The 15021-nt window shown below is 42.0% G+C and overlaps 2 protein-coding genes across 5 annotated transcripts in view; one reads left to right on the top strand and one right to left on the bottom strand.

Annotated features, from left to right (window-relative positions):
• The first annotated feature begins 120 nt into the window (after window positions 1-120).
• On the top strand, window positions 121-14707 carry LOC115172593 (methylmalonate-semialdehyde dehydrogenase [acylating], mitochondrial). Of its 2 annotated transcripts, none has more exons than XM_029730174.1 (12): window positions 121-265; window positions 972-1013; window positions 1154-1228; window positions 3756-3917; window positions 7207-7285; window positions 7534-7836; window positions 8037-8158; window positions 8911-9100; window positions 9557-9738; window positions 9851-10030; window positions 13468-13566; window positions 13865-14707. In XM_029730174.1, exons 1-12 carry the CDS (start codon window positions 227-229, stop codon window positions 13967-13969), a joined length of 1578 nt encoding a protein of 525 aa, XP_029586034.1. In that variant the 5' UTR covers window positions 121-226; the 3' UTR covers window positions 13970-14707. The 2 variants fall into 2 exon arrangements, with proteins under 2 accessions (XP_029586034.1, XP_029586033.1); XM_029730173.1 differs by having other exon boundaries at window positions 969-1013.
• Window positions 14697-15021, bottom strand: part of LOC115172594 (basal body-orientation factor 1) — a 37574-nt gene continuing 37249 nt past the window's right edge. For all 3 annotated transcript variants that reach the window (XM_029730175.1, XM_029730176.1, XM_029730178.1), the window contains one exon: window positions 14697-14993. In XM_029730175.1, the coding sequence (XP_029586035.1) occupies window positions 14894-14993 (100 nt within the window). In that variant the 3' untranslated portion in view covers window positions 14697-14893. The remainder of the gene's footprint in view (window positions 14994-15021) is intronic.

Here is a 15021-nt window from a genome sequence, read left to right as displayed (position 1 = left end):
TACATAGAGATTGGCTAATATCGTTGTAGTTTCAGCCAATAAGATGTATATTTTTGTGGGCGGTCTTATTTTAAGCCAATAACTGACCAGATATTTCTAGACCCTTCCTTCTTTTAAATCCATGTAGGTGAGGGAGTAAGTTTAAAGTGCGTCTCCTGGCCACGGTCCTGGAAGGGGGTTTGGGACATTCTTTTGGGATAAATCAAGCAATACACACATTTTCATCATGGCAACGACTGTAATGAGATCACTGTTGAAGAAAGGGGTAAGAACTCATGTTATAATGCTTTACCCAAGAGTTAATGAAGACACTAACAGCTTTCGAAAGCACAGGAGGCTGCTGAGGGGAGGACAGCTCATAATAATAGTCGGAATGGAAACCATGTGTTTGATGTATTTGATACCATTCCACCGATTCTGTTCCAGCCATTACCACAACCCTGACCTACCCAATTAAAGTGCCACCAACCTCCTGTGTTCAAAATGTTTCACATTGTTTACAAAGTAATAGATGCCATATGGCTTGGCTCTTGTCTTGTTCTCAACTATTCTCCAGGTCACTAAGTTTAAGGAACCATTCCTTCTTAGACTCCTGCTCTTTGTATGGGCAAAAAGTATGTGCTTATCATATGCAGCTGCCTGTTAAGCTTTGTGCAGCTCTATGACTCCCATGTGTGCTCTCCAGCTACATTGTTTAATTGATACATTTTGGGCTTTTAGTAATCCCTACAACAATCACTGTAAAATTGATCCCCAGGTACACCTTCACAGCCCAGTTGCACTTCAATGATATTTGGGATTGCCATAGTTGTACATTAATCTTCCGTCCTAACAGAAGGCCTGGAAGTAGGTAGTAGGCCTTTGCTTCTAATGCTATAGAGCTGACATTTGATATGATACTATTCACAATAAATGCATGAACTCATGGATTAGTTATTCTTTACAGCTAACCACTTGCTTCCTCTCAGCAGGTACCTCTTCAGGTCAGGCACATGTGTTACTCCTCCTCAGTGGTTAGTAATAACAGTTTAATAATATAGTTGAATTATGGTGGTTGTATATGACTACAAACAGATTACCACTAGAGGATTAACTGTCACACACATCTGTATTTCTTATAGAAATTGAACATGTTAAAAATGCCTCCCCGCAGCCCACCACAAAGTTGTTTATTGATGGGAAGTTCGTTGAATCCAAGACTTCAGAATGGTTAGATATTCACAATCCGGTAAGTAACTAGGCCTTAAAGAGCTCAAATATAGTCTGCTAAATTGTATTACCCATTGTATTTTATTAGTTGATGCACAGAATAATGCACAAACAACACATTGGATGGGCATGCACTGCTAGATTAAGGTCTACTTAGCTGGTTAATCAGTTACCTGAGTTTTGACCAGTTTATCCAGTTTCTGCACAAAATTGTCCACATTTTCAGCAATGCCAAGGTTATAGGTCCATTACTATTATGTAAAAGAAAAAGAGCTAGACTTTTAGGAGTATACATATACAGTACCAGTCAAAGGTTTTTCTTTATTTTGACTATTTTACTATATCTACATTGTAGAACAATAGTGAAGACATCAAAACTATGAAATAACACATATAGAATCATGTAGTAACCAAAAAAGTGTTAAACAAATCAAAATATATTTTATATTTTATATTCTTCAAAGTAGCCACCCTTTGCCTTGATGACAGCTTTGCACACTCTTGGCATTCTCTCAACCAGCTTCATGAGGAATGCTTTTCCAACAGTCTTGAAGGAGTTCCCACATGCTGAACACTTGTTGGCTGCTTTTCCTTCACTCTGCAGTCCAACTCATCCCAAACCATCTCAATTGGGTTGAGGTCAGGGGATTGTGGATGCCAGGTCATCTAATGCAGCACTCCATCACTCTCCTTCTTGGTCAGACAGCCCTTACACAGCCTGGAGGTGTGTTGGGTCATTGTCCTGTTGAAAAACAAATGATAGTCCCACTAAGCGCAAACCAGATGGGATGGCGTATCACTGCAGAATGCTGTGGGAGGCATGCTGGTTAAGTGTGCCTTGAATTCGAAATAAATCACAGACAGTGTCACCAGCAAAGCACCCCCACACCATCACACTGTCACTCCCTGGCCACAGAGAGGGTTTTATTCTCTATTTTGGTTAGGCCAGGGTGTGACTAGGGTGGGCATTCTATGTCCTTTTTTCTATGTTTTGTATTTCTTTGTTTTGGCCTGGTATGGCTCTCAATCAGGGACAGCTGCACATCGTTGTCGCTGATTGGGAGCCATACTTAGGTAGCCTGTTTTCCTTTGGGTTTTGTGGGTGGTTTATTTCTGTTTAGTATTCTTACCTGACAGAACTGTTTAGCTGTTGCACTTTGGTTTTTGATTCAGTGTTCATTTCAATAAATTTTCATGATGAGCACTAACCAAGCTGCGCCTTGGTCTACTCCCTGCAACGGCCGTTACACACACCTCCTCCTCCATGCTTCATGGTGGGAACCACACATGTGGAGATCATCCATTCACCTACTCTGCATCTCACAAAGACACAGCGGTTGGAACCAAAAATCTCACGTTTTAACTCATCAGACCAAAGGACAGATTTCCACCGGTCTAATGTCCATTGCTCGTGTTTCTTGGACCAAGCAAGTCTCTTCTTATTATTGGTGTCCTTTGGTAGTGATTTATTTGCAGCAATTCGACCATGAATGCCTGATTCATGAAGTCTCTTAATAGTTGATGTTGAGATGTGTCTGTTACTTGAACTCTGTGATATATTTATTTGGGCTGCAATCTGAGGTGCAGTTAACTCTAATGAACTTATCCTCTGCAGCAGAGGTAACTTTGGGTCTTCCTTTCCTGTACTGAGAGCCAGTTTCATCATAGCGCTTGATGGTTTTTGCGACTACACTTGAAGAAACTTTAAAAGTTCTTGAAATTGTCCAGATTGACTGACCTTCATGTCTTAAAGTAATGATGGACTGTCATTTCTCTTTGCTTATTTGAGCTGTACTTGCCATAATGGGGACTTGTTATTTTAGCAAATAGGGCTATCTTCTGTATACCACCCCTACCTTTTCACAACACAACTGATTGGCTCAAACGCATTAAGAAGGAAATAAATTACTCAAATTAACTTTAAACAAGGCACACCTGTTAATTGAAATGCATTCCAGGTGACTACCTCATGAAGCTGGTTGAGAGAATGCCAAGAGTGTGCAAAGCTGTCATCAAGGCAAAGGGTGGCTACTTTGAAGAGTCTCAAATAAAACACTTTCTTGATTACTACATGATTTAACACTTTCTTGATTCCATATGTGTTATTCTACAATGTAGAACATAGTAAAAATAAAGAAAAACCCTTGAATGAGTAGGTGTGTGAACTTTTGACTGGTACTGTAGGTGTGCAATAAATTGGTGTGCTGTTTTCTTGAGATCTATCTCAAGTTGTTATAATTCTCAAGAATGCTTTTGCATGAAAGTTCAAAGGTCAGTTAGCTGGCACTTTGCTCCTTCGGCCTTCCTTTGCTTTCAGTTTACTCATATCATAGGGATTTAGAATGAGATTAATGCTCTCTCAAGAGTCAAAGAAATTGCAATATTCTTGATGAAATGGCCCTATCTGATGGTTTTGTCAGTGTGTCAGATCATAATGTGTTGAAGTTATCTGCTCAAGCTGAGCACAGTTCATACCAATCAAATATGTTTTTTATAATCAGGTTACAGTTCACCCACTAATGTGTTCTTCCCTCTGACTGTTACAGGCCACCAACGAGGTGATAGCCCGCGTCCCCAAGGCTACACAGGAAGAGATGCTGGCTGCTGTGGACTCCTGCTCACAGTCCTACCACTCCTGGTCTGAAACCTCCATCTTGGCACGCCAACAGATCTTTCTGCGCTATCAGCAGCTTATCAAGGACAACATTGTAAGTCTGTAGCAGGGACAAGAACTTGTTGTACATATGGTACAATACCGCTAGAAGCAAAGGTCAAATCTCATAATTCGCACGTTTAACGTCATGCACATTGCTTTTCTGTCATGTTTTGGGGTTCAAAGACCACCTCTGTATGCCCTATAATTTTATTATTTTGTACCATACAAATTCAGCATGGATTTGATTAATATGAACCCTAATCTCAATGGCACACTTTTAGGCATGATAGATACTAGTTCCTTAGGTGATAAGAAAGAAGAAACACCACAATGCCTCCATACTATTCCTATGTTGTAAAGAATATTTGTTGGTCTGTGGTGTGTAATGAGGAGCAAACAGACTTTGAATGTGATACATTTATGAAATTGCTTATCCCAGTTACTAATAAGCATGAAGCATGCACCCATTAAGAAAATGACTGTAAAAACTGTTAAATCCCCTTGGATTGATGAGGAATTGAAAAATGGTATGGTTGAGAGCGATGAGGCAAAAGGAATGGCAAGTAAGTCTGGCTGCACAACCAATTGGCAAACGTACTGCAAATTGAGCAATCATGTGACTAAACTGAATAAAAATAAGAAAAACCTAAACTATGAAACAAAGATAAATGACATAAAGAATCATAGTAAAAAGCTTTGGAGCACCTTAAATGAAATTTTGGGAAATAAAGGCAAACTCAGCTCCATCATTCATTGAATCAGATGGCTCATTCATCACAAAACCAACTGATATTGCCAACTACTTTAATGATTTTTTTATTGGCAAGATTAACAATCTTAGGGATGACATGCCAGCAACAGACGATGACACTACACATCCAAGTATATCTGACCAAATTATGAAAGAAAGGCATTGTCATTTTGAATTCCGTAATGTGAGTGTGGAAGAGGTGAAAACATTATTGTTGTCTATCAACAATGACAAGCCACCGGGGTCTGACAACTTGGATGGAAAATTACTGAGGATAATAGCGGACGATATTGCCACTCCTATTTGCCATATCTTCAATTTAAGCCTGCTAGAAAGTGTGTGCCCTCAGGTCTGGAGGGAAGCGAAAGTCATTCCACTACCTAAGAATAGTAAAGCCCCCTTTACTGGCTCATATAGCCGACCAATCAGTCGGTTACCAACCCTTAGTAAAGTTTAGGAAAGAATTGTGTTTGACCAGATACAATGCTATTTTAAAGTAAACAAATTGACAACAGACTTTCAGCATACTTATAGGGAAGGACATTCAACAAGCACAGCACTTACACAAATGACTGATGATAGGCTGAGGGAAATTGATAATGAAAAGATTGGGGCCTGTTTTGTTAGACTTCAGTGTGGCTTTTGACATTATCGATCATAGTCTGCTGCTGGAAAAACGTATGTGTTATGGCTTTACATCCCCTGCTATATTGTGGATAAAGAGTTACCTGTCTAACAGAACACCGAGGATGTTCTTTAATGGAAGCTTCTCCAACATAATCCAGGTAGAATCAGGAATTCCCCAGGGCAGCTGACTAGGCCCTTAACTTTTTTCAATCTTTACAAACGATATGTCAAGTAAAGCCAGTGTGTCTTTAAGTAAAGCCAGTGTGTCTATATATAAGGATGACTCAACACTATACATGTCATCTACTACAGCGACTGAAATGACTGCAACACTTAACGAAGAGCTGCAGTTAGTTTCAGAATGGGTGGCAAGGAATAAGTTAGTCCTAAATATTTCAAAAACTAAAAGCATTATATTTGGGACAAATCATTCACTAAACCCTAAACCTTAGCTAAATCATGTAATAAATAATGTGGAAATTGAGCAAATCATTCACTAAACCCTAGACATCAACTAAATCTTGTAATAAATAATGTGAAAATTGAGCAAGTTGAGGTGACTAAACTGCTTGGAGTAACCCTGGATTTAAACAGTCATAGTCAACTCATATTGATACGGGGCCTCCCGAGTGGCACAGCAATCTAAAGCACTGCATCGCAGTGCTAGAGGCGTCAGTACAGATCCGGGTTTGATCCCGGGCTGTGTCGCAGCTTGCCGCGTCCAGGAGACCCATGAGGCAGCGCACAATTGGCCCAGCACCGTTCGGGTAAGGGGAAGGTTTGCCCGGCTGGGATGTCCTTGTCCCATCGCGCTCCATTGACTCCTTGTGACGGCTGGGCGCATGCACGCTGCCTTCAGTTGCCAGCTGAACAGTGTTTTCTCTAAAACATTGGTGTGGCTGGCTTCCGGGTCAAGTAGTATGTCAAGAAGCAGTGCGGATTGGCAGGGTCATGTTTTGGAGGATGCATGGCCTCTCCCGGGTTCGTACGGGAGTTACAGCGATGGGACAAGACTGTAACTACCAATTGGGGAGAAAAAGGGGTGAAAAGTACAACCACAAAAAAGTAGCTAAGATGGGGAGAAGTCCGTCCATAATAAAGTGCTACTCTGCCTTAACAACACTATCAACAAGGCAGGTCCTACAGACTCTAGTTTTGTCACAACTGGACTACTGTTCAGTTGTGTGGTCAGGTCCCACAAAATTGCAATAGGCACAGAACAGGGCAGCACGGCTGGTCCTTGGATGTACTCGTAGAGCAAACATTAATAATATGCATGTCAATCTCTCCTGGCTCAAAGTGGAGGAGAGATTGACTTCATCACTACTTGTATTTGTAACAGGTATTAACATGTTGAAAGCACAGAGCTGTCTGTTTAAATGACTAGCACACAGCTCAGACACCCCATGCATACCCCACAAGACATGCCACCAGAGATCTCTTCACAGTCCTCAAGTCCAGAACAGACTATGGGAGGCGCACAGTACTACATAGAGCCATGACTACACGGAACTCTATTCCACATCAGGTAACTGATGTAAGCAATGGAATCAGATTTAAATAACAGATAAAACAACACTTTATTTAACAGTGAGGACTGTTAAGCAACACAAACATAGGCGCAGACACATGCATACACACACACGATAACATACGCACTATATATCCACATGGATTTTGTGTTGTAGATATGTGGTAGTGGAGTAGGGGACTGAGGCCACGCACTTAGTGTATTGTGAAATCTGTTATGAATGTATTGTAATGTTTTTAAAATTGTATAACTGCCTTAATTTTGCTGGACCCCAGGAAGAGTAGGGGATGGGTATCCATAATAAATACAAATACAGATAAATACAAAATACTATTTGTTTACAGCAGCTTTTGCTTAGCTTGAGTTACTCATTTTAAATTAAACTGATTTGAAGTGTGTGTTAGCTCATGGTGTGTATGTCTTGTGTTCCAGAAAGAGCTTGCCAGGAGCATTACTCTGGAGCAGGGCAAGACCCTGGCAGATGCAGAGGGGGATGTGTTCAGAGGATTGCGTAAGTCTCACGTGCACTGGCTTTTCCAAAGGGCAATATTTAGAGAGGCTTTATTAGCCTCTGTTAATACTTGTTGCAGCCAAGGAAATGGTTAATCAGAGCATTATTTCAGTGTCTAGGTCACTAGTATAAAGAGCTCTTTGGTCTGTCACTTATGTGACTGTCTCCATATGAGGGATAGTCACACACATTCTGTGACTGACCCAGTGTTCTCTGTACCTGAATGACACCTACTGTCTCCTCTCCAGAGGTGGTGGAGCACACATGCAGCATCACCTCCCTGATGCTGGGGGAGACTCTGCCCTCCATCACAAAAGACATGGACACCTACACCTACCGCCTGCCCATCGGGGTGTGTGCCGGCATCGCCCCCTTCAACTTCCCCGCCATGATTCCTCTGTGGATGTTCCCCATGGGCATGGTGTGTGGCAACACCTACCTGCTGAAGCCCTCAGAGCGGGTGCCAGCCTGCACCATGCTGTTGGCCAAGATGCTGCAGGATGCTGGGATGCCAGACGGGACCCTGAACATCATCCATGGCCAGCACGACGGTAAGATAAATGCTAAATGTCCCATCACCTGCTGATCTCTAAGCTATATCTGGAGACATTGGTGATGTGAGTAACTAAATTATCATTGTGTCTCTATGCTATGATTCACATTCATTTACAGTGTAATGAGATAATGGAGAGATTATGGCTGGCCTGTCAGTGCTGTATGCTAAATGAATCCCTGCCCTGATCTTTCCCAGCTGTCAACTTCATCTGTGATCATCCGGCCATCAAGGCTATCAGCTTTGTGGGCTCTAACCAAGCCGGAGAGTACATCTATGAGAGGGGATCTAAAAATGGCAAGAGAGTACAGTCCAACATGGTGAGTTTGTGCCATTAATGAACAGAGGGTGGCGGTGTTGGCTTAAAAACTATTGTTGAACTTTATCCTCTTTGCTTCTCTTTTCTACATTGGCTGATTAGCTGTACAGATGAAACAGGGATTCAGATCCAGAGAGCCCAGACACTTTGTGGAAAATATTGAGTGGAAATGTGTCATTTATCTTATTTGACACATACCCACAATAATGATCTACAAATTAAGTGCATTGACGTAATATAAAGCACTTACAATATTGTACTTTTATTGTTTGTTCACTAAAGTTCTTTAAGAGGATGAACTTTCGAGACCATCTCTGATCTAATTTGCATGCAACTACATTGAAGGCATGGTGTAAAGCCTCGATCAGACCGACAGCGTCGTTGCATCAATGCTGCATAATACATTTTGCAGTCAAACTTTTTCCATTATGTAATCCAACATTTTAACTGGATATGTGTGCAACAAAAAAACATTCACCTTTTGCTACTATTTCTGTCATGTCTATGCATACAATTTGATGCATACGTTGGATATATCCAACGTATGCACCACACAGAACTCACTGCAACTGCCTCTGCAATGCAGCGTTCCATTGGAAATGAATGTACTTTGGTGTACCAAAACGCAATGAAGTTGTCAGTTTGATCGAGACGTAATGTGAATTGGATCACTTTTCCCTGGTATTCAGATCATGGGTATTCGGATCAAGGGACAGAAGGCTAAACGATTCCCACCCTTATGCTCTGCTGTAGGGAGCAAAGAACCATGGTGTGGTGATGCCTGATGCAAATAAGGAGACCACTCTGAACCAGCTGGTGGGTGCAGCTTTCGGGGCAGCAGGGCAGCGCTGCATGGCCCTCTCCACGGCCATCCTTGTGGGCGAGGCCCGCAGCTGGCTGCCTGAACTGGTGGAACGTGCAAAAGCTCTGCGAGTTAATGCAGGTATCGCAACCTCTCACCCAGCCCTCTGCTCATTCTCTTGAGGCCACCCACGAGCCCTAACCACACCTCTCGCCTCTTGCTGTACCATAACTTCAGATGGGGCTGAACTGGGAGAGGGCTTGTTGAGTCACTCATGCTGCAAATTTGCGGCAACATTTACGGCCAAAGCTTAAGAGTAGCTCACAGCATCAAGTCTTTGAGAAGGGAAGTTGATGGGGAGGAGAAGAATGAATGATTCCCCTTATTTGCAGTCATAAACACTAATTTGTGTGGCTGCACAGGAAACACCTAAACAGCCATTTTAGAGGGAGTGCCTTTGGGGGCCCCTCGCCATGGCTGGGCTTTTCAGTTGTGTGTGTCTGCGGGTGAAGGGGTATTTGTGTGTACATGTGTGTTTGTGTGTGTGGCTGTGAGGGAGAATTCTCAATGCAGGTTGTTTTTCGGGAACCCTCTCAGGGGACCAGGCAGGTGTGGACGTGGGGCCCCTGATCTCCCCTCAGGCCAAGGAAAGGGTCAACAGACTGATTCAGAGTGGGGTGGATGAGGGAGCTCAGCTGCTGCTCGACGGCAGGAACGTCAAAGTCCAGGGCTATGAGAATGGCAACTTTGTGGGGCCCACCATCATTGGCAATGTCACAGTAAGTGTGTTCATGCAAATGGAAAAATCTTCTGGTTGTACTTCCAAAAAGTATGCTGATCTTATTTTCTGACCATATCCTGAAATTATGTAATTTCCTTTTTGTCTCCTAGCCCCAGATGAAGTGCTATACTGAGGAGATCTTTGGGCCTGTTCTGGTTGTACTGGAGGCTGAATCCTTGGATGACGCCATCAGCCTTGTTAACAATAACCCTTATGGCAACGGCACAGCTATCTTCACCACCAACGGAGCCACAGCACGCAAATACACTCACAAGGTGGATGTAGGCCAGGTGAGTGTCTGTGGACCAATGTGTGTGTCCCTTTTTCCTGGGAGAATGGAGGCATTCATACCCTCTACCATGTCTATACCTTAAACAAGGAGGACATTGCAGCTCTATTCTAAAACATGCACTCAACAACCATTATTTTCCATGGCAAGTATAGCCTTATTTGCTTCTGCTCTAAACCGAACACTTCTGACCCCCTCTTCCCTTCACCACCCCGCCCCATGTGGACTTTAAATAGCAAATAGCAAATATGTGCCTTTTTTATCAAAACAGGGGGACATAGAAATACATTTTACTAGTAGGATTACAGAAGGGGAAATCTTAAATTAAACTCAAAAGGGATTCCTTTGGACCTGTTAAATGTTTAAAGCTTAAATACAATGCCTTCAGAAAGTTTTCATATCCATTGACGTATTCCAAATTTTGTTGTTACAGCCTGAATTCAAAATGTTTTTAAAATTCACCTGTTTACAAACAATACCCCATAATGACAATGTGAAAACATGTTTTTAGAAATGTTTGCAAATGTATTAAATTAAATACAGAAATATCTCATTTACATAAGTATTTACACCCCCGAGTCAATACTTGTTAGAATCACCTTTGGCAGCAATTCTGGGTAAGTCTCTAACAGCTTTGCACACCTGGATTGCACAATCTTTGCACATTATTTAAAAATTCTTCAAGCTCTGTCAAGTTGGTTGTTGATCATTGATAGACAGTCATTTTCAAGTCTTGCCATAGATTTATAAGTCAATTTAGGTCAAAACTGTAACTAGGCCACTCCGGAACATTCAATGTCATCTTAGTAAGCAACTCCAGTGTGTATTTGACCTTGTATTTTAGGTTATTGTCCTGCTGAAAGGTGCATTTGTCTCCCAGTGCCTGTTGGAACCAGGTTTTCCTCTAGGTTTCTGCCTGTGCTATGCTCTGTTCCATTTATTTGTGTCCTAAAAAACTCCCTAGTCCTTGCCGATGACAAGCATACCCATAACATGATGCAGCCACCATGCTTGAAAATATGAAGAGTGGTACACAGTGATGTGTTGGCTTTGCCCCTAACATAACGTTTTGTATTCAGGACATACATTTATTTTATTTTTTATTGAACTTTTTTTAACTAGGCAAGTCAGTTAAGAACAAATTCTTATTTACAATGACGACCTACAGTGGGGGGAAAAAGTATTTGATCCCCTGCTGATTTTGTAAGTTTGCGCACTGACAAAGAAAGGATCAGTCTATAATTTTAATGGTAGGTTTATTTGAACAGTGAGAGACAGAATAACAACAAAAATATCCAGAAAAACGCATGTCAAAAATGTTATAAATTGATTTGCATTTTAATGAGGGAAATAAGTATTTGACCCCCTCTATATCAGAAAGATTTCTGGATCCCAGGTGTCTTTTATTCAGGTAACGAGCTGAGATTAGGAGCACACTCTTAAAGGGAGCTTGTTACCTGTAAAAAAGACACCTGTCCACAGAAGCAATCAATCAGATTCCAAACTCTCCACCATGGCCAAGACCAAAGAGCTCTCCAAGGATGTCAGGGACAAGATTGTAGACCTACACAAGGCTGGAATGGGCTACAAGACCATCGCCAAGCAGCTTGGTGAGAAGGTGACAACATTTGGTGCGATTATTCGCAAATGGAAGAAACACAAAAGAACTGTCAATATCCCTCGGCCTGGGGCTCCATGCAAGATCTCACCTCGTGGAGTTGCAATGATCATGAGAACGGTGAGGAATCAGCCCAGAACTACATGGGAGGATCTTGTCAATGATCTCAAGGCAGCTGGGACCATAGTCACCATGAAAACAATTGGTAACACATTACGCCGTGAAGGACTCCTGCAGCGCCCGCAAGGTCCCCCTGCTCAAGAATACATATACAGGTCCGTCTGAAGTCTGCCAATGAACATCTGAATGACTCAGAGGACAACTGGTGAAAGTGTTGTGGTCAGATGAGACCAAAATGGAGCTCTTTGACATCAACTCAACTCGCTGTGTTTAGAGGAGGAGGAATGCTGCCTATGACCCCAAGAACACCATCTCCACCGTCAAACATGGAGGTGGAAACATTATGCTTTGGGGGGGGGTTTCTGCTAAGGGGACAGGACAACTTCACCGCATCAAAGGGACGATGGACGGGGCCATGTACCTTCCCTCAGCCAGGGCATTGAAAATGGGTCGTGGATGGGTATTCCAGCATGACAATGACCCAAAACACACGACCAAGGCAATAAAGGAGTGGCTCAAGAAGAAGCACATTAAGTTCCTGGAGTGGCCTAGCCAGTCTCCAGACCTTAATCCCATAGAAAATCTGTGGAGGGAGCTGAAAGTTCGAGTTGCCAAACGTCAGCCTCGAAACCTTAATGACTTGGAGAAGATCTGCAAAGAGGAGTGGGACAAAATCCCTCCTGAGATGTGTGCAAACCTGGTGGCCAACTACAAGAAAAGTCTGACCTCTGTGATTGCCAACAAGGGTTTTGCCACCAAGTACTAAGTCATGTTTTGCAGAGGGGTCAAATACTTATTTCCCTCAATAAAATGCAAATCATTTTATAACATTTTTGACATGCGTTTTTCTGTTTTTTGTTGTTGTTGTTATTCTGTCTCTCACTGTTCAAATAATCCTACTATTAAAATTATAGACTGATCATTTCTTTGTAAGTGGGCAAACGTACAAAATCAGCAGGGGATCAAATACTTACCACTGTATAAAGTTAATTTATTTGCCACATTTTTTGCAGTATTACTCTAGTGCCTCATTGTAAACAGCATGTTTTGGAATATTTTTTATTCTGTACAGGCTATTGTGAAGTAACTACTTTGTTGTTGATCCATCCTGTTTTCTCCTATCACAGCCATTAAACTCTGTAACTGTTTTAAAGTCACCATTGGACTCATGGTGAAATCCCTGAGTGGTTTCTTTCCTCACACAATACCTCTTTGGGTATTGTGTGTAGGCCAGTGACACATATCTCAGTTTAATCCATTTTAAATTCAGGCTGTAACACATCAAAATGTGGATAAAGTCAAGAGGGTGTGAATACTTTACCTTGTCTGCGTGCCTCCGCTATGCCCTGTGTTTGCTGTTTTTTCCATCCCTCAGCCAAAAGGCTTGACTCCCGTGTCCAAAATTACTCTTGCATTTTCAAACATTCTCAACCAACCATGAGTTTCCAGTGGACTTAAAAACAAACAAAAGTGGCCTCAAAAACAAAATGTTTTGTTTAGTTCTTCTGTCCCACTTGCATGCAATGCTTTCAACACTGTGAACACAAGCAATGGTTTTCGGTTTGTTGTGACTCATTTTTCATGCATTGTTTGTTCTTCGAACTAGCATTTAGTACACCTTCTTCTCCCAGAGTTACTCATTCAGTTGCTCTGAAGGGGTATTTGTTTCCAATGCGGTAATGGAAGTTTGTGTTTTGTAGATTGGGGTGAATGTTCCCATCCCTGTTCCTCTGCCCATGTTCTCCTTCACTGGCTCACGAGGCTCCTTCAGAGGAGACACCAACTTCTACGGCAAACAAGTGAGTATCAGTTGACATAAGGTAACAAGGTGTTTGAAGACATACAGTAGTTAGTATGACTGGTCCTAATAAGGGGTTATACTGCTGGGTAAAGTCCACATGAAGGTTGAGGCCTCTACACAGTGAGTTTATGTGGCTGACTAACGATGTAAAACACTCAGTCCTCTTAACTAGTGATGGCTGATCAAAGCCAATTGTCTTGAGTCCAAATTTTCAGCTTAATTTCTGTTATGTAATACGGTCATGATGCCATAGTTACAGAGCATCCTATTATAGATGTCTTCTCTGCTTTCTAAAGGGCATCCAGTTTTACACACAGATCAAAACTGTTACTTCACAATGGAAGGCCGAAGACTCAACCGTGAAAACTCCTGCAGTTTCCATGCCAACCATGGGACGCTAAAGGGTCCGGAGAAAGAACGTTCCCACATCCCCATGTCTTTTGTGAAGCTACATTTTAAAACTACTGTGCAGTCCTGTCGCCATGAGTTGATAATTACCCATAGTCATTTTACAAGCCTTAATGTAGAATTTGTACACAAGATGTGATTTTATTTTTTCAATGGTATCTCAAGATTCATTCACTCACTGTGGATCAATAGTTTGGCTTCATCATTGAATGACAGTTCCTTTGTTATATGAACGTTTCTACTAATTATGTGTCTGGGTATCTATGTTACGATTTTGGAAACAATGCAAATAACTGTGGAGCAGTTAAAACAGTGTAAAGCACTCGCATATCTTTTCTATGTATGCAACATCTGTGTTCAAAATATACTGCCTCACCACCATTATGATGTTGATGAATGTGTTGCTGCCAAATGTGATGCCACTATTAATCATACTGTAACGACCCTGGGTTTATAAGCGCGGAAATCGACTCTGCCGCTTGAGCATGCTTTTGCGGCACAGTCGATAGCGCGCCGGACTTCGGGCTTGAAGGTCGAGGGTTCGAGACCTGCTCCCTGCCTGTTCATTACATTGGTGTCAGAAGTGGGACCCAGGGTCATTACAATACATTCAGTGCATCTGAATATTTGAGATGTGTTTTATGCACACTTGCTGTGGTGCAGTTATTCATGTACTTAATTTAGACCTGAACAGGTTGCGTTTGAATAAAAAGCCATCAGTTTAAATTGAACCCTTTATCGTCCATCTGTCTCTGTCTCCTGTTTGTACCCTGTCTATCTAAGTTCAAGTAAGCTTTGAATTGATGACAATGAGAAAATACCATAGAAACATTTTTCACATAACCATCCACATAATTCTAGAGACACTTCATTTGGACCAGCACATTTCTCAGACCGATTAACACTGCAGGGATAGGTCATGTGGTCTGGATATCCGGCAGGGCGCTGGGGTTCGAGGGCAGGTTGGACACAGACGCCTGGGTGATGAAGGTCACATGGGACGGCTCCTCTGTAATTCTGCAAGACATGTCATTATGTAACAAAA

The sequence above is a fragment of the Salmo trutta genome, chromosome 33, assembly GCF_901001165.1.
Source record: "Salmo trutta chromosome 33, fSalTru1.1, whole genome shotgun sequence".
Taxonomy (NCBI): domain Eukaryota; kingdom Metazoa; phylum Chordata; class Actinopteri; order Salmoniformes; family Salmonidae; genus Salmo; species Salmo trutta.
Note: the sequence above shows the minus strand (reverse complement) of the source record. Positions and strands in the feature narration are given on the sequence as shown.

Bases quoted from the DNA above. Each gene is read 5' to 3' on its own strand.
- LOC115172593 (XM_029730173.1), top strand. From the start codon at position 227: ATGGCAACGACTGTAATGAGATCACTGTTGAAGAAAGGG. The intron at 266-968 runs GTAAGAACTCAT...GCTTCCTCTCAG, and splicing joins GATCACTGTTGAAGAAAGGG to CAGGTACCTCTTCAGGTCAG. The intron at 1,229-3,755 runs GTAAGTAACTAG...TGACTGTTACAG, and splicing joins GGTTAGATATTCACAATCCG to GCCACCAACGAGGTGATAGC.